Source organism: Cricetulus griseus (genome assembly GCF_003668045.3).
Source record: "Cricetulus griseus strain 17A/GY chromosome 1 unlocalized genomic scaffold, alternate assembly CriGri-PICRH-1.0 chr1_0, whole genome shotgun sequence".
NCBI lineage: Eukaryota > Metazoa > Chordata > Mammalia > Rodentia > Cricetidae > Cricetulus > Cricetulus griseus.
The window spans coordinates 192,744,079-192,764,114 of NW_023276806.1; the positions used below are offsets into that span (position 1 = coordinate 192,744,079).

The 20,036-nt window shown below is 40.1% G+C and overlaps 1 protein-coding gene across 2 annotated transcripts in view; it reads right to left on the reverse strand.

Annotated features, from left to right (window-relative positions):
- Nup205 (nucleoporin 205) overlaps positions 1 to 20,036 on the reverse strand; it is a 69,919-nt gene that overhangs the window by 42,072 nt on the left and 7,811 nt on the right. For both annotated transcript variants that reach the window (XM_027391455.1, XM_027391456.1), the window contains exons 4-13: positions 18,856 to 19,000; positions 18,373 to 18,532; positions 16,955 to 17,183; positions 15,239 to 15,403; positions 8,852 to 9,027; positions 6,083 to 6,199; positions 5,828 to 5,965; positions 3,997 to 4,147; positions 2,525 to 2,730; positions 220 to 402 (exon numbers count right to left, since the gene is read on the reverse strand). In XM_027391455.1, the coding sequence (XP_027247256.1) occupies positions 220 to 402; positions 2,525 to 2,730; positions 3,997 to 4,147; positions 5,828 to 5,965; positions 6,083 to 6,199; positions 8,852 to 9,027; positions 15,239 to 15,403; positions 16,955 to 17,183; positions 18,373 to 18,532; positions 18,856 to 19,000 (1,670 nt within the window). The remainder of the gene's footprint in view (positions 1 to 219; positions 403 to 2,524; positions 2,731 to 3,996; positions 4,148 to 5,827; positions 5,966 to 6,082; positions 6,200 to 8,851; positions 9,028 to 15,238; positions 15,404 to 16,954; positions 17,184 to 18,372; positions 18,533 to 18,855; positions 19,001 to 20,036) is intronic.

Sequence of the window (20,036 nt, forward strand, 5' to 3'; positions counted from 1 at the left end):
CAAGATCTTCAGTTACTGGAAGAACCTATCTTTGGTAACCCAGGAGGAAAGCCAGGAGGAAAATAACCCAGACTATCCATTTCTAATACTATGCTTGGCTCCCAAATTCTAACTTCCTACAAGGGAATCCCCTGGAATACTCTGTTTCAACCAGATGCTCTTGCTTCTCCAGTACCATCTTTCTACAAATTATACTAATAAGACGGTGCATGGCATTACCTGAGTGTACTCCAATGACTGCCAAAGTGAAGCAGCAATTTCAGGAGACTTTCCAAAAGCTGCGAGTGTCTTCAGTAGCTCGGCTTTGAGAACTGGGGGGATACTGCACTGCAGAAGCCCCAGAATCACCACAACAGGTGTCCACTGAGGATGCTCACAAAGGGCCAAGCGAGCATTTTCACTCTGAGATTTGAAGACAAAAACAAATTTATTATATTTTATTTATTAACCTAGGACTTTGTTTTGTTTATGAGAATGACTTGCTATCGATATGTTATCTATAATGGTCTCCAACTCCATTAACTCAAGCCATTCTCCTAACGTGGCCTTCTCAACATGTGAATCCAAGCACCCACTACCAACTCTGGCTTTCTGTTTTTGACAGCTAAGAAAATCAATCAGCAATACACTGTGTCAGCTATATACATTTAATACACACTAAAACAAAGAAAGACTACATCATTTAGCTTGAGGCCTATCGGTAGATTAAATCAGATTACTAGTTTGGCTATGGAAGGAATGGAAGATAAATTTCAAAGAACTTCTTTGTCAGACCCAGGAACAGAAAATACTACTACAAGCAAATGAGTAGTCAATCTATAGGGTGACAAACCTCAGGCACTTTTAAGTCCTTTCTACAACAACACAGTATTACTACACTAAAATATATCTAATTCATGAATGTCAACAAATACCTTTTCTTTTTGAGGGAAAAAATGAAAAATATTTTATATAGGATAACTTCATTTTATTTCAATAAGATGTTAAAATAAGGGGCTGGAGAGATGGCTCAGCAGTTACGAGCACTAGCTGTTCTTCCAGAGGTTCTGAGTTCGATTCCCAGCAACCACATGGTGGCTCACAACCTCTGTGATGAGATCTGGTGCCCTCTTCTGGCATGCAGGCTTACATGCAAACAGAACATTGTATACATAATAAATAAATAAATCTTAAAAAAAGATGTTACAATAAATTTGATGTTTTAATACATAATAATACCAAAGATGATTAGAAAAATCAAAAACCTAAAAAATACGTATCTATACTCCAGACAAAATGTTAACCTGAGCAGTTCATTTTGCTCTAGTGCTCAACTAGGATTTCTAATTGGTGAAAAAAATGTACACACACACACTTTTGGGGGGGCAGGGCAGGAGGAAGGTACAAGGGGACTTGGTATCACAGTAAAGTCTTTGGATGGATCTGCTTTCCATGATGTGGCAGAACAGACATAGGCTTCCTTTCGGCTTAAGGAAATTGAAGAAAGCCATCACATGTGACCCACAGTTCAAGTGGGTGTAACCACCCCACCATAGAGAGAATGACGAGGCATGTCTCACTGCTCAGAAAGCAGAGCCTGGAGAGACTGCCTGGCTGGAACCCAGTTCTGTCATCTATCAGAACATGCACTCTTCAAGGTCACCTGTGTGGCCCTCATGTTCAGAGGCTCAAGAGAGGAAAGATTTACAAATAGGACAACCAGAGGGACTCTAGATCAAAGGCTGACTCCTGGGCGTCAGCTTGGGGATCCTCAAAATCCACCCCACCAGGTGTCCAGTCCCCACCTCACTTGGCAGAAGTAGCCAAAAATGATTTGATAAGAGCTGTAACTTGCTGGAGGGGATGACACACGCCTTTAATCCCAGCACTTGGGAGAGAGGCAAAAGGATCTCTGTGAGTTCAAGGCCAGCCTGGTCTACAGAGGGAGTTCCAGGACAACCAGAGTTGTTACACAGAGAAACCCTGTCTGTAAAAAGCAAAACAAAACAAAACAAAAAACCCTGTAACTTTCTTTTTAATGAAAACTATTCCTGTTGTACACATACACATCAACATGTGTGTCTACCTCAGAATTACCCCTCTAGAACAATGGTTCTCAACCTTCCTAATGCCAAACACTTTAATATAACTCCTCATGTTGTGGTGATCCCCAACTATAAAATTATTTTCATCACTACTTCATAATCATAATTTTGCTACTGTTAAATGTAAATATATCTATGTTTTCCGATAGTCCTAGGTGACCCCTGTGAGGTCTCGACCTGTTTTAGAAGGATGCACACACAGCAGACTCTTACTTTCCTCTCTTGATTTCTTTCTTAGATGTTCAGGGTATTATTTTCAAATTAAGATTGTGCTAGTGAACAGAATTAGCAAAAAAATATATCCTCCAGAGGCTGGGAAACAAGAGCATAAGGTTGAATGCTATGTATGTGCTAAATATATCATTCATAAACACTAATCACTAAAGGCAAATACTTGGTCACCACATAAATCCAGTCATGCTGTGGGTGGGGTTACCTACCCAAGTTATGATCGTAGACGTCAGCTGCAGAAAAGCAATCAGTCCATCTTGCTCCTTCTGGGTGATGCCACGTGAAGGAAGGTGACGGTACTGGACACTATCTGCACTTGGCAGGTCCTTTCGGAGATGTTCATGGTAAAGCAATAAGGAGTGAAAGAAATGCTCCCAGGATACAGGACTGCCACCCGCTCCCTGAATGTTTTCAACTGAAAAGAAAAGCAACACAGAGTTTTCTTTCAAAAACTGCCTATTCGTGGCTCAAAGGTAGAATACCACCTACCCACATGAAAGGCACTAGGACCAAGCACTAGCCCCACAACAACAAAAGGTCTTGGAGTCTAAAAATAATTTATAATGACGTTAGTTTGCCTTTGTCTAAGCAGATAGGCAATCTGTCCTAAATGAGCACTGTTGTTTTGCCCGGATAAGAAGTATGCTGAACATGGTCAGAATCCCTGTGGAGTCACTCGTGTTCAGACCTAAGGAGGGTGATGCCCATATAAAGTGCCATTTTTCGGGCTGGAGAGATGGCTCAGCCGTTAAAGGCTAGGCTCATAACCAAAAATATAAAGTGACTTGGCCTGCTATTTACCTGCTTCCTACCCAGAAGTCTGTGATGCCACATGACAAAATGGTTACTTTTCCCCACCACATAATTGACAAGAGTTGAGCTTGAACTCCCATAAATGACAGCTACAGTGTAGAGCCACAAATTATAATATTCATTATATAACAAGCACTGTGGGGCCGAGCATCACAACTAAGACAAGGAGGCACTGGCAGAGTAGCCAATATGCTGGCGTGGCAGCCGGACACATCTGTTTTAATTGAGGCTTCCCCCAACCTGTGACCATGGCTGTATTAAAACTTGTCCAAACCTCATTTTCTTCACATACAAAAGTGAAAATAACAAAGCAGATACTTAGTTTCTTTTCCCTTTTAGCAGTGTATCTGGCTTAAGGAGACCTGAGTCTGAAAATTAGAAATAAGAAACCAAGTACTATGAAGACAAATTATAGAAATCAAATTAGCTATGCATGGTGGCTTACACCTGTAACTCTAGTACTGTGGAGGCTGAGGCAGGAAGATAGTGACAAGTTTAGAGCCATCCTGGGCTTTAGAGTGATTCTAAGACAGCTTAGGCTATAGAGTGAGACCCCATCTCAAAACAAAGTAAAACAAAACAAAACAAAACCTCCACTGCAAGGAAATACACTAGGTCTTATGAACCAAATGTGTTCTTAGAAAACTACATATATTGCTTCAGACTTGTTACACTTAACTGTATTTAACAAGACAAATGGCAAATCCCCAATCTCTGAGACCATAATCAAAGCATTACCATGCATGAAAATCACCAGTGTAACTCTGTCCCTCAATTATAAATACAAATTATACCTGCGGTAGAATCTACCCAACAGTACATGAACACAGTAGTGTGAAGACAAATTTGACATGCAGACTGCCCTTACCGTGACTACTACCATTGACTTTGAGCAGGCTAAAACAGTAGTGGGCACACTGAGGCCCATTGGCCAAGCCCTGGAGCATTTTTAAATAAGGAATATAAATAGTTGGCGGCAACAGGTCACCCATTTGTCTAACAAATTTTGACAAGACAACCTGAAATTAAGAAAAAAAAAATTTAGAAAAAATATATTAGGTAATTTGGACTAACTAATAAAAACCATATAAAAAAAAAGAAAACAAATTCAGTACTATGTATGATTTATTGCTTAGTATTAAAAAAAATCAAAAGTAACTGCTATTTTGTTATGAAAAACTGTTAAAGTTGTTATTATCAATGTAAGACAATTAGAGAATATCATAATGAACATTCAACACATTTTCTCCCAATGTCCAATCTCCACCTCAGTGTCACAACATATAAGACTACCAGTAATTTTAAAGATTTATTTTTATTTTTGTACACATGTATGTCTGTGTCCGTATATATGTACAGGTGCACAGAGACATCAGATCTCTGGATCTGCAGTTGTGAGCCATCTGACATAGGTGCAGGGAACTGAACTCTGGTGCTCCGGAAGAGCAGAAAGCTAAGCCATCACTTCTGCCCCCAACTACTCATATTTTTTAACTATGCAAAACTAAAAACTAGCTGCGTTTTCAGATACCTGGAAATTATTGTGAAGTGTTAGGTATAAAATAGTTTTATATACTGTAAGAAAAAGTATCCTTATTTCTAAGAAAAATATTTAACCATTGAGGGGTAAACACCTTGCTGTAAATTGTTTACTTTAAAACATCCCTCAAGATACAAGTATAGTTGTAGATGAAGCAAATATGGCAATATATCAACTTGAAATGTGAAATTAGGACACTGGAAATCCATTACAATTATTCTAGTTTTCATATTGGCCTTTGGAAAGCTTTAATATATCCTTCGATAGAATAAATTTTTCTACATGGGGTTAAAGGCAAAACAATAAACCTAAGAAATATAGTAAAATAAAAGGGAGGCATACAGTCTAGACACCAGGGAGGGGATAATGAATGTTCACCATGAAAGCTTCTAAAAGTGAAATCCCAAATGATGAATTCTCTTTTTTCTTTTAAGATTTTATTTATTATGTATACAATCTATACAGTGCCAGCAGAGGGCACCAGATCTCATAAGAGATGGTTGTGAGCCACCATGTGGTTGCTGTGAATTGAACTCAGGACCTCTGTAAAAACAGTCAGTGCTCTTAACCCCTGAGCCATCTCTCCAGCCCCTAAATGATGAATTCTGACAACCTTTTTATTTATTTCTATACATTATATTACAGAGAATACAAGACAGAAAATGGTACTTGTCTACATATATGAAGACTCCCAGGTGTGAGGTCATCAATGATGACTTCTAAGTCTTCTACAATGCTTACACCTCATCTTCCTTAACCTGGTCACATGTCTAGAATGAAAGAAAGGACTGACTATATAAAACTCAAGATGATATGAACTAAAATGATGGATTCAAATTTTCTTCAAGAAAAGTGGGAGGAGAGGATGGAGGGGGAACTGGGATTGGAATGTAAAAAGTAAATTAATAAAAAAAAAAAAAAAAACTCAGGCTAAAGAGATGGCTCAGAGGTTAAGAGCACTGGCTGCTCTTCCAGAGGTCCTGAGTTCAATTCCCAGCAACCACATGGTGGCTCACAACCATCCGTTATGAGATATGGTGCCCTCTTCTGGTGTGCAGATATACATGGAAGCGGAATGTTGTATACATAATAAATAAATAAAATCTTTAAAAAAAAAAAAAAAACTCAAATAAATAAATAAATAAGCTGTAAAACTCACCTGGCGCTGAGGGGGTCGCTGATGAGCCACTCCCAGGTAAGAGCCCATGATCGTGGGAGTCTGTAGAGGCTCTGAGGGACACCAGTATTCTAGAGCAAGTTCCAAATGAAAAGGATTTTTTTTATAAAGTTCTCCAATCTGCAGAGAATAAGCAAAAGCATTAGTATTGAATTTTTTTGCTAAAATTTTTCAAGGTTCAAGAAAAATAATGGAGAAGAGATTTAAAAAAGAACCCTTTCCAGCAGAATGACTTACCAGGAGCATCAAGTGTTCCAGGTCCCTCCTAAGTGACATGGGGGGCTCGTTACCCATCTGGATGCTCATGTGAATCATTCGAGCGTCTTCATCAGCCCGGTTCTTCAGCTGCTTCACCTTTGTATGTATTAGACAACGTTTAATGCAAGTATCTATCTTATGCACTGGTTAATAACAAAATCAAGAAATTAGGTAACCAAGAGTAACATTACATTAGAAAACATCACTTAAACACCTGTACATTTTAGCAACATGAAAAACACACTAGGAATTTCACTGAAATACTAAGATTATAGTATCTTAAGGATCACAGGGAGCCAGGGAGATAGTGCAATAGGTAAAGACACCTGCACCAACCCTGCTAACCTCAAGATGGGGGAAGAACAACTCCTATAGGCTGCCCCAATTTCCACTCTACCCTGCCTACCATGGCAGGCACATATACATACACAACACAATAGATAAATAATAAAGTGTGCAAAATAAAAAAGTAATCAGAGTTTCCCACTGCACAGAAGTTGAGACTAGTTTGTGTTTCTGAATGGAGACATCACTAACATTTGAGGCAGGCCATCTCTACTTATGGACTATCCTAAATACTGCATGAAACTTCACATTCCTGGAACTACTAAGAACACATTACAGCAGTATAACAAGCAAAACTCATTGCCCAGCATGCTGTGAAGAACATTACACCTCAACATTAAAGCAACATGGTAAAGTATATATTCTCTGACTACAAAGGATTAGACTAGAAACTAGTGAAAGAGAAATAATTAGGAAGTCTAAGAATTTAAAAATTAAACAACACACTTCTACATATTCCGGTGACCAAAGTCAATTCAGGGAAAATGCAAAACTATATTAAACCAAACAAAAAACTGAAAATACATAGCATTAAAGGACTTATCCTACGAAGAAAGTTTCAAACCAATAATCTAGAGAACTAAAATGAAGGACCTGGATGTGGCTCAGTGAGAAACCCTTGTATGATTGTGGCCTATGTCTCACCTTTGCACTACCAAAAGCAGTTAGGGGAGGGGTGTGCAAGACAGCTCAGTGGGTAGATGCTTGCTGCAAAACCTGATAACCCGAGTCTGACCCCAGAGCCACACGGTGAAGAAAAGAAAAACCCACATATTCAGTGGCAGACACAAATTACTAAAGCTCATTTAAAAAACAAAAACCAAAAAACAAAACCCTTGTCATCCTATTATCTATTAAGTAAATTCTAGTATTCAAGAATTGTGTGATTAAACTCGTTGTCTCCCTTTCCCAAGACACTTCGGGCTCTTCTGCCGAAATTTCCTCAACTTCATCTTTTCAGACAGCTGTTATCTCTCCATAATCAAATACTCTTGAAAGATATTAATCAGAAGAACTACTTCAAACCTTAACCTTTCTAAAGGTCCCTTTCCCCAGACACAAAATGAAAGCACAGGTAGGCTTCTTCCTGTTTTGCTCATCTTTGTCTTTAGAAGTGCTGGAGCCTCCACTTACCAGTTCACCCTGACTACTCTAGTCCTTCACGGAGCTAACCCTAGTCTAAAGAAACCCACTGTCATTAATGCCTGTCTCTGTGAGGAGGGGCTACTGCAATCTACATTTTTCTTTATATACAACCTATCTGTCCAACTGCACTATAAAGTATGCTATAAGGAAGACAGTGTCCTACTCATTTGGCTTCTAATATGTCTTTTCTTTGTCCTTTTCTCCTTAGAGAAGAGGGGCTTAGGGGATCTAGCACTGCTGTACCAGCCCTAACTGCTTCACACCCAGCACAGTACATGGACCACAAGGAATGGGGCTGAGATCACCGGCCTGCGCAACCCCACCTGGCGCAGGGGTCACCTTACAGGCATGCTGAGGTTCATCTGCGCACCACAAAGAAAAAGTCTACCATTTCCCAAAAGTCTAAACTATCTATAAAAGGAGATTTTCCCACCATGTCTCTTCCAAATCAAAATTCAGTAATCCCTTGAAATCCACACCATAGTATACCAAAAACTCTATGGACACTCATGTCCCTTATGCAAAAAAACAAGGTAGTTAAATACATCCGACAGACATCTTCCCACCTTACTCTTTAAGCCATCTCTAGATGACTTACAATAACTAATGCAAATAATACATATATTGTTATTCTGTATTGTTTAGGAAATAGGAAATAATGAAAAAAGTCTATACAGTTTCAGGTTTTTTGGTTTTTGTTTTGTTTTGTTTTTCAACACAGGGTTTCTCTGTGTAACAGCCCTGGTTGTCCTGGAACTCAATCTACAGACAAGGCTGGCCTCAAAATCCACCTGTCTCTGCTTCCCAAGTGTTAAGATTAAAGGTGTACGCCACCACACCTGACTCACACACAATTTTTAAAGCCTGAATATTTCAAGTCAAAGCTGGTGGATTCTGACGACATAGAACACATGGAATACAGAACCAAGAGCATTAACAAGGCACCCTCAGCACTAGGTTACCTGCTGTCCAAGGCACCAGGAAATTAACAGTAATCACCTACCACAGAGAGATTTTCATTAACCCACTACTTTTTGAAAAACCCATTACTTCTGCGTTCTCAGCGTCCAATGTTTCTTCTGGAAGACATCTTTCCAGTTAGTAAGGTTTATATTATTTCACCTCACCATGCAAACTGTGCTTGTAAATCATGACTGTCAGATCTTAGTCTGTACTGACTTTATTAGTTGCCAAACATAAAGCTAGTTAAAAGTTTTAAACTGTCTTAAAATGCTCATTCTACCCTGCCACACTTACTTTCATTGGCATAAATGCAAGGAAGTCTGTGATGAGATTATGGGTTCTGCGGATGTAAAATTCTTCCTGACAGAAGTTTTCGGACAGCACAACAGACTCGGTGAGGAACAGAAAGACATTATCAGCAATGGCGAGTTCGGCAATTGCTTCATCTGCTTCCGTGAACTCAGCCAGGGCTAGAAAGATTTAGAACATAAAAAAACAAACTGAGAAAGTCTTTAACTCAAGTTCTATCTCATGACTGAATACTAGTGGCTCATATTCAGACATTTTTCCAGCCTCCTAGCAGGTGCTATGTACAAAATGTGATTAGCTATAATTGTAATGGACTCACAAACTCCAAAAACTACTGAAGAGTCCATCTGAAACACATGAAGGTGGGTATGGTGGTGCATGCCTTTAGTACCAGCACTCAGCAGGCAGAGGTGGGTGGATCTCTATGAGTTTCAGGCCAGCCTGGTCTACATAGCAAGCTGCAGGCCAGCCAGGACTACATGAGATGAGACCTTGTCTCAAAACAAACAAACAAACAAACAAAAAAAAAAACAAAAACCCACATGCTCTTCCTATGAGTGACCTGATAATTAAGAGATGGCTAATGCACCAGGCGTTGGTGGCACACGCCTTTAATCCCAGCACTCAGGAGGCAGAGGCAGGCAGATCTCTGTGAATTTGAGGCCAGCCTGGTCTCCAGAGCGAGTGCTAGGATAGGTTCCAAAGCTACACAGAGAAACCCTGTCTCAACCCCCCTCCCCCAAAAAAGGGGGGGATGGCTAATGCAAACATTAACATTCGAAAACAATTCAAGGGCTTTAATTCCACTGAAATCTCCTGGGTCATACAAGAACAATGTTAAAGACATAAGTGAAGACCAAGACATGAACGTGACTGCTGAAGTTACTCCACTAATATGGTAATCTACAAACTGTAATTTAAAGACACATGCTAGTCTACTTGGGATGTTTTAAACATTGGGAATTTCCAAGCTGTTCATACACAGACAATGAGCCTCACCATGGCCATCATCTCATTTCTAACATTGTCTCTTCATTTCAACTACACTGCCAAACTTCCACATATACTAAATTGCAGAAATTCCAATTTAACACTTTACCTTTAAGTGTTTAATATGCAACTCGGTTACTTTAAAAAAAAAAAAAAAAAAAAAAAAAAAAAAAAGGCCAGGTGGTGGTGATGCACACCTTTAATCCCAGCACTCAGGAACTAGAGGCAGGCAGATCTCTGTGAGCTCAAGGCTAACATGGTCTACAAAGTTACACAGAGAAACCCTGTCTGAAAAAAACAAATTATATACAAAAAATACAATTATCCTATCTTTAAAAATAATTCTTCAGTTTCAAATATGTGGTGATCAAACATAGCTGTGTCATTCAGACTATGAAATGTCTTGATTTTGTTTGGAGTTTAGTGATTTTTGTTTGGGCTTTGTAGTTTTTGTACAGACTGTTTGAACTGGGAACTATATACAGTCTACAAACTGCAGTTAACTAATACACGGTAGCCTCCGGATGTCTCTCTAATTTTTGTTTCATCCTTTACTTGCTATAGTTTTCCACAATGTGCCCTGTGCTGCATCCAGTGAGTGGTACATGTCACCTTGCCCACTGTGGAAATGCTACAACATGGTAGTTTTTTAGAGATGTTCGTCAGATGTAAAAATTTTTGTTAAGAACACTTCATGGGTAGTGCTGCATCCTTCATCAGAAAACACTGCTGGGTTAGGGAATACTGAGTTGATAAAGCATTTGCCAAGTGTATCCCTTGCATTCAGTGGTCATCCAACCTAGTCCCATTAGTGAGCATCTGGCCAATGAGAAACCTTATCTCAAAGGAAGCAGACACTGAATGTCCTCCAGCCTACACTCGTATACATTGACACCTGCAGTTATAGAGGACACACACACCCCACAGTTCAAAAAAAAAGAAAACTCAAGGCCAGACAGTATTGGCGCACGCCTTTAACCCCAGCACTCAGGAGGCAGAGGCAGGCGTATCTCTTTGAGTTCGAGGCCAGCCTGGTCTACAGAGTGAGTGCCAGGACAGCCAGAGCTACATAGAAAAAAAACCCTCTCACACTGATGATCACTTTGAAACTTTAATATAAAACTGCTAGATAATTTTATGACAATCAAAAACTGGGGGAAATGTGCTTATAGCTTATTCTGTCCCAAGGTCCTAGAGACCAAATACATGGTTTGCTGCTAAAAGGCTATTTTTGGTACCCTCAGTAAGGTTACAAATATATAAGTGAAGAAAATCTCAGTAAAGAGGAAAACAAATGAGCTGGTTTTCTTTCTTACAAGTTCTGTGTAGCTTAGGCTAGCTTGAGACATGCAATCCTTCTGCCTCAGCCTCTGCCCAACAAGTTGTGCATACAAGGGTAGTTGTGCATAAAAGACTAGTTAGGTTTTGGGATTTTTTTTCCTGTTTCCTTTAAGATTTGTATTTTATTTTCGACTCTGTGTGGAGGGCTAGGCAACTCTTTATCCACCCAGAGCATATGAACTAGTAAACTAAGTGTACCATTGTTGAGCTGAAGTTAGCATTAAAAGTACTGGGGATTCAGTACTGCATTTTCTCAGATGCATCAATACACTTTGCTCATGTTTACCCCCATTTAACTACTCCTGTACACCCCCTGCACCTCTACTGTTGCTTCCTGTCCGCCCTTACTCCAACATGAATTCCACTCACTACCTATGCCGTTGCCTTTACGATTTTTCTGCCTTCATTGTTTCTTCTACTCTCAACACACACACTCATACGAACACATACACACCTCTACATTTTTCCATGAGAGAAAATAGTATTTACCTGAGTCTGTGGTATTTTACATTCATAATAATGGTCAGTTCTATCCATTTTCCTGCAAATGTCATATTTTTCTTTATAGCAGAAAAAATTCCATGGTCTATGCACCACATTTTAGAAGACAATATTCTTAAATCTTTATTATAACTAATAGTGGTACTAATATTTTTAAAAAATTAGTGGTTAAGAGAACTGGTTGCTTAGCCGGGCAGTGGTGTCGCATGCCTTTAGTCCCAGCACTCGGGAGGCAGAGGCAGAGGCAGGGGGATCTCTGTGAGTTCAAGACCAGCCTGGTCTACAAAAGCTAGTTCCAGGACAATCTCGAAAGCCACAGAGAAACCCTGCCTCGAACCCTCCTCCCAAAAAGAGAGAGAGAGAACTAGCCGCTCTTCCAGAGTACCCAAGTTCAATTTTCAGCATCAGGGGATTGGCACCTGTACACAGACAGACATGCAGGCAAAGCATCAGTGCACATAAAAAAGAGAAAACCAAAAAACTCTCATAGTTTAAAAATGGTTAGGACTGGGATGAAGCTGAGTAGAAGAGCACATGCTAAACGTGCCTGAAGCCTTGGGTTCAGTCCCGAGCACCAAACAGAAAGCCCTAGCAGCACTGACTGTTAAAGCTTGTAAGAGCATGAACAGGAAAAACAAATGAGGGTTAAGTAGGCCAAGACCTGGGACTAGAAACTAGGACCATAGTTTTTAGTCTTACAAATTATTCCAGGGCATATTCTATTGTGCCTCTTGGGTTCGGGGATGAAAAGCTAGAGAGATGCCTCAATGGTAAAGAGCACTTGCTGCTCTTTCAGAGGGCTGAAGTTCAATTCCCAGTAACAAGTCAGATAGCACCCAACAGCTTGTAACTCCAGTTCCAGGGGACCCAACATCCTCTTCTGGTCTCTGCACACATACACATAGACATATACACATATGCATAAATAAATAAAAAAGATTAGGCAAGAAAAATTACGGTATAGATTTGATTATCATGGTTGGCAAGATGGGTCAGCAGGTGAAGTCACCTGCTGCCAAGCCTGATGACCTAAGTTTGATCCCTGAGACTCAAAAAGTGGAGAAATGAATCCTACAAGTTGTCCTTTGCCATTGTGTGTATACACACACACACACACACACACACACACACACACTCATACACATGTACACACACAAATAATTTTTTCATAAAAAAAATCTGATTATAGCCGGGCATTGGTGGCACATGCCTTTAATCCCAGCACTCGGGAGGCAGAGGTAGGCGGATCTCTGTGAGTTCGAGACCAGCCTGGTCTACAAGAGCTAGTTCCAGGACAGCCTCCAAAGCCACAGAGAAACCCTGTGTCGAAAAAACAAAAAACAAAAAAACAACAAAAAAAAATCTGATTATCACATACCTACTTAAAGTTGGGTAATTTCATGTCATAAAAGTACTGAACCAAAGACTTGGAAATGAAAAAGAAAAAAAATCTGTAGACGAATATAAAAATCTAATTAGCTATCTACTCACTGTAATTTTTTAAAATAAACTACAAAGAAAAGATTCCTAACAGCAATGACTGTTTCTGTGAACCCCCTGAAACAGCATCAATACTGATGGACAAAATGTTGTAAAACAATAAGAGTGCTGGGTACTGACAGCTGCTATCTCAGGAAAAGGAGATGCCGAGCCCAGGAGATGTGCCCTGGCACACTCAAACCAGGCACTGGGCTCACCCAACCGCCATCATCAGGACTGGAAAACACTGACATGGGTACAAAAGGTCAACCCGGTTGGACCTGGAATCAGTGGAGAGAGACAACTCTGGGCATGTTTTTGGAGGACCTTTCCAGAGAGGTTTTCTTTTTGATGTTTTGATTTGGTTTGGGTTTGGCTTCTTGAGACATCATCTCAACTACAGCCCTGGCTGGCCTGGAACTCACTTTGTAGATTAGGCTGGTCTTGAAGTCAGAGATCACCTGCCTATGCTTCCCAAACACTGGGACTAAAGGTATGAGGCACCCTGCCTTGCCTTCCAGAGATTTACCTGAGGAAATACACACATTGAATGTGGTAAGTATCATACCATAGGCTAGGAAGAAAAGAAAGCAAAATAGCAGAGTGCCACATTATCTCTGCTTCCGGGATGCAGGCATGACAGCAGCTCTTCACTCCCGCAGCCACGCAGCATCCACCACAACTGTACCCTCACAAGCAGGAAGTAAAAGAAACTCTTCTTCCCTTAAACTGCATCTTATCCAGTAACCAGTGCACAGATGGCACCAATTAGTCACAGAAGTGACAATTTTTGTATTTCAAATCACAATGAAAGTATAGCTTGCACTTGACAAGGCAAACCATGTAAGCATTCTAATTTCACAAACATAGACAGTAAAACAGGATGTCCTATATAATAATACAGTTTAAGTCAACTCCCCTATCTATGCTTGACTGATCCAAATGTCTCCTTTCTAACACACTGAATTAAAAAAATAAAAACACTAAATCTTTAGTTTGATACAATGTAGAAAAGCTTGTGAACAAAATCAAGAATGAAAATCGAAAAAAAAAAAAAAAACACTTTTTTTTTTTTAAACAGTAATAATTGGCTGGTTGTGGTAGTACACATTTAATAATCCCAGAACTTTGGAGGTAGAGGCAGGGGGATCAGTAGTTAAAGCACACCCTCAGCTACATGGTTTAGGGCCGCCTGGGATACATGAGACTCTGTTTAAAAAGGAAAGAACTGGGAATATAACTTAGTGGCAGAACCCTCCCTCACCTAACACATGCAGAAGGTTCCAAATTCAATCATCAGCATCCCAAAAAAGAAACAAAATCAGTGTGACTCTGCCTGTTGGAATTTTCAACTTTTAACTCTTACTCTGAAGGTTAAAGAGCTCTGTCACTAGATCCAAGAAAGGGAAATAACCTATGAAGTTCTTCTCTGAGACAGCAAAAAATAGTGCATCTCAGAACTACTTTATAAGGTTTTTGTTTTGTTTGTTTTGTTTGGGGGGTGGGGGTGCGGTGTTGTTTTTGAGATAGTCTGTGTAGTCCTGGCAGGCCTGGAACTTACTCTATAGACCAGACTGGCCTCGAACTCACAGAGATCCACCTGCCTCTGCCTCCTGAGTGCTGGATTAAAGTGCTAGCATACGACACTGTTCCTGGCTTACAAATTCTTATCAAACAGAAATTGTATTTTCTCACTCTCATATTTATATATCCTCTCCCTGATTTAAAATCTGACATTTGAATATAAATGCACTTGGGGCCTGAGAGATTGCTCAGTGGTTAAGAGCTGCTCTTCCAGAAAACCCAGGCTCCATTCCCAGCTCACATGATAGCTAGAAACCATTCCTAACTCCATGGGATTCTTGGGTCTCAGGAAACACAAGGCACACATGTGGTATATAGACATATTTGCAGGTAAAACATTTATACACAAAAATCTAAAAATAATTTTAAAGGAGGAAAATAAAAATGTTGCTATGTGTGACAGCTCAAGTCAGTTATCTCAAACTTTCATTAGGGGCTGATACATCCTTTCTCATAACAAGAACACCTACAATTTACCTGATACATCAGGGAGCTGGGATATTCCCCTCAACGCCAGTGCCCAGGCAAGTCTAACAGTGGCCTGCAGCCCAGGGAGCTTCCAAGGCTGCGAGTCCTGGAGCCGAGAGTGAATTGTTGCAATGTACTGTCTCTCTGTCAACAGTGGAAGCTGATGAATCATATCTGGAAACGCAAGAATAGATTACTTCACCAAAAAAGAACAGAAGTAAATTCTCACTTTTAATACACAGGAATATATAAAAGTAAAAAACAACATTTCCAAGAGGAATTATGACTAATTAATACTAATTATTTGATATATCAAAAATCCATGAGCTGGGGGTTGGTGGCGCACGCCTTTAATCCCAGCACTCGGGAGGCAGAGGCAGGCGGATCTCTTCTGTGAGTTTGAGGCCAGCCTGGTCTACAGAGCTAGTGCCAGGATAGGCTCCAAAGCCACACAGAGAAACCCTGTCTCGAAAAACCAAAAAAAAAAAAAAAATCCAAAGCATGATATAAACAAAAACTAAAAAGTAAAGATAATGCTAAATTTTAAGTTAACAACTTTCAATTATTTTCATAAACATAGCAGAAATTAGAAAAGAGGCTCTCACTTTTTGCCATATATAAGATTTCCAAAATATAAATAAATGCTCTCTAAAGATAGCATTACATACACACACACACACAATGTCAAATATGAAATAGATTCCGTGTTTTCATGTAAGTTTTAAAAATGTGAACATGGTACAAAACAGTGAAGTTAGGCATGTTTACTCATGAATACATTGTTATCTATCATGTAAGACAACCATTTCAAATCTCAAAAGAAACGAACTGCATAGGAACAAAGCCGAGCATGATGGCACACACATTTAAGCCCTTAAGCCCAGCAAGAGGATCTCTCTGAATTCAAGGCCAATCTGGCCTACAAAGAATTCCAAAACAGCCAGGGGTTGATCATAATCTCAAAAAAAAACAAAAAAACAAAAAAACAAAAACAAAAACAAAAACAAAAAACAACTACCACTAAGGCTCTTTAGGGAACAAACTCAGCGCTTCACACATGCTAAGCAATCCCTCTATAACTCAGTTCTCACCTCAGCCTTAAAATGTGCTGTCACATGCCAGGTGGTGGTGGCACACACCTTTAAGCCTAGCACTTAGAGGACAGAGGCAGGTAGATCTCTGTGAGTTTGAGGCCAGTCTGGTCTACAAAGAGAGTTCCAGGACAGGCTCCAAAGCTACAGAGAAGCCCTGTTTCAAAATGCAAAACAACAAAAAAATGTAATCATACATTTAAAATGTTTCAAACATGCCTGAGTTACACAGACAGAAACAAAGAGGAAAATTTAAATTGTGGAAGTTAAAATATTGTCCTCCTTGAATGTTCTCTTACCAATTTGAAATTTGATTGTGAAAATAGATGTATTGGTGGGTGTGGCAGCACAAGCTTATAATTGCTGTGTGTGGTAACTCATGCCTATAATCCCAGCACTCAGAAGGCTAGAGCGGGAAGATCAAGAGTTCAACACAAGATGGCTCAGTGGGGTGACTGTGCTTGCTGCCAAACCTGGCAACCTAAGTTTACCTCCTGGACTCACGGTGAAAGGAGAGAAACAATTAACGCCTGAAAGTAGTCTACACACACACACACACTGAACCACCCTGAACCACACAGTGAGACTCTAGGAAAAAGGCAGCATTAAAAGGTATAAATATAAGACGCAATACCGTCCCGCTCCTCTGTGCTTTGCTCCATAAAGCTGGTATCGAAACAGTAAAGAAGCGCCATGAGGAGAGCCAGGTTCACAGCATCCAGGGAGCCATTAGCCTCAACTGTCACTCTTTCCAAATGTCCAATAAGGAGGAGGGTATCATCTTTGCCTAATGGTGACTGGCAAGCCCAGGCAAAAAGACTTTCTGCCAGAGATTGCCTGCACTCCTTGATGAGATCAGAAACCTACAAGTAGAAACATGATTGTGACATAAATTTTAGGCAAGTCTGGTATTACAAAATGTAGACTATCTTCCATAAAGGTTAACAAAATCAGCTAATTTGAATCCATGAGTGATCTGAAAATTGTTGAAATTCTAAACAAATTTTAGGGTTTAGACCTCTCTTTTCAATTCCTTAAGAAACTGTACTGATGAATTCCTTTCAGAAAGAACTAGATGAAACATAAACACTGACACACAACTGCAAATCAATGCCATGAGCAGAGCAGTCTATACATTAAAATGCAGTTTCTACAGAGGTAGTTGTTCATGCCTTGAATCCCACACACAGGTGGATCTCTGAGTTGGAGGCTAGCCTGGTCTACATAGTAAGTACAAACCAGTCAAATACTATATAGTGAGACCCTGTCTCACCAAAAAAAAAAAAACCAGCAGGGGGCAGGGGAGGCAATGGTGGCCCATGCCTTTAATCCCAGCATTTGGAAGGCAGAGGCAGGTAGATATCAGTGAGTTCCAAGCCAGCCTGGTCTACAGAGTGTGTTCCAGGAGAGCCAGAGAAACCCTATTTCAAAAAAAAAAAAAAAAAACAAAACCAAAATAAGAATTTCTGTTTTATGGGGCTGGAGAGATGGCTCAGCAGTTAAGAGCACTGGCTGCTTTTCCAAAGGACCTGGGTTTGAGTCTCAGAACCACAGAGGCTCACAACTTTCTATAACTACAGTTTTAGGGGATCCTCTGCTCTTCTGTGATCTCTGTAGCTACTGCAAACACACGGTACACAGACATACATGCAGGCTAAACAGACCAACAGATACACACTCATGCCAGTGTGCATGCGTTCAAGAATAAATAAATGGGGGACGGGGAGAGGACTGGAAAGATATCTCAGTGGTTGAGAGTGCTGGCGACTGTTCCAGAGGACCCAGGTTCAATTCCCAGCACCCACATGGTGGCACACAACTATCTGCAACTTCAGTTCCAGGGGATCTGGCATCCTCACAGAAATATACATGTAGGCAAATGATCAACACACAAACAATAAAACAGATGAACCAATAAAAGCTAATGATGATGATGATGATGATAAGATGCAGTGTTTGCTTCTGCCTAAGTGAAGCGAATATTGCAACTGTCACAACTCCTGTCCCAGATTTCACAAAGACTCCTGTGAACGTATCCTATGGAACCCTTGCCTCTTTGCGGTGCTTCTCACTGCCCAAACCTCTCTCTCTCTGTAGTTTCTCAAACTCATTATTCACATCAATCTGTGACACCAAAGTAAGGACTTTGTAAGTCAATCCTTGCTCCATCAGCTCATCCGTAAAGCGTGTTGTTATGGAAACCAGCTCTGGACTGTAATGAAAAGAAATAAACAATATATGAACTAAAATACTGTTTTGACAGCAGCCTATTACTACTAACAACCAGGATGAATTATAGTTTGTTCTTTGTATCCTTTCTCAGTGACTGGAGTTAAATAATCCTTTTAGTGATTTTCCACTTGCAAACAAGGAGATTTAAACTAACTTACCACTCTGGAAAGAGTAGTGCAGTATATTACTGACCTGAGATCATAGTTTTCTGAAACTGTATATACTAATGGGAAATTGTTATTTCCAAAATTCAAATTCAAGTAATTTTACATTAACCCCTTAAGCCCCAAGAGGCAAACAGACCTGAGTTCTAATGTCCATGTCTTCCCTCGCCTAGACTGTATCAGGGTTTTGAGAGAGTTTGCAATGCACCGCTTTCCATCCCAGTATAACAGGACAGCTACTAATCCCCTGGTGAGGCCAGGGAAATGTGGCTGCTGATGTTCTCCTAGAAAAGGAATTGATTGTTTAGTAATAAAGCTCAAATGTGTTTGAAATGAGACACAAATCCTTACAACAAGATTGAATCAAATAAGCAGAGTCTCAGAATTAAGGGGACTCTGAGGACCTCTGCTCCCTGAATTATTCCTGGCATAGCAGACTTACAGGGCCACCCACCATATGCTTGAACAAACCCCAGCAATAAGAAAAAGAAATCACCACTTTCCAAACTCTCTTTCATCTGATTTCCTGTGTAGTACCCACTTTTCTTCACTCATATGAACTCTTGAAAATATTTGAGTTTCCTCCTTTCAAGGCCACTCTACTCTGCACTGCCTCCTACCAAAACCTCCCTACCTCTTCCCTAAACCATGAGACTGTGCTCCTTTACACTAAATGAGGCTTTATGCACCTACATTTTACACAAGTCTTCCCACAGTAGACAGTGGGAATGTGTGTTAAATCAGCCTTCTGGTTCTATCTCCAGCACTGACAGGAAAAAAGCTCAAAGTTCTGAAATAAATTTAAAATCCAAGTATGTCAAGTTGCATCGCCTCACACAAGGGAAAACTACCTTCCTCATTTTCATTCATTAATTTTCTTCAGTCAGAAAGGGTTTTAGTTAAACAACAAGCTAAATTACGGTTCAACTAAGATGTCTGTATTTTCTTTACCTGGCTCTGGGCGATCATTAATGAACTGTGTATTTTATGGAAATAGTGATCTTTACATAGCAGTCACAAATTGAATTATTTGGGGTTACATTTCATATGCTTGTGCTAACCCTCCAGTAATATCTTACTACTTCAATGAGAATAAAATCTAAACATCTGCACTGTCCTGCACCCTCCCCTATTCACCAGGCCCCAGGCTCAGGAGGCTTCTTCCCTTACACATGCATTTACTCAGACCTCTACCAGCCTTCCCCAAGAAATCTGGGTGGCTGGCATCTGCACATGACTGAGGCCTCAGGTCAAATGTCCTCACCTCGGAGGAGCCTTGACTAAGCCCACTAATCAGAACTATCTGAATCAACCCTGATG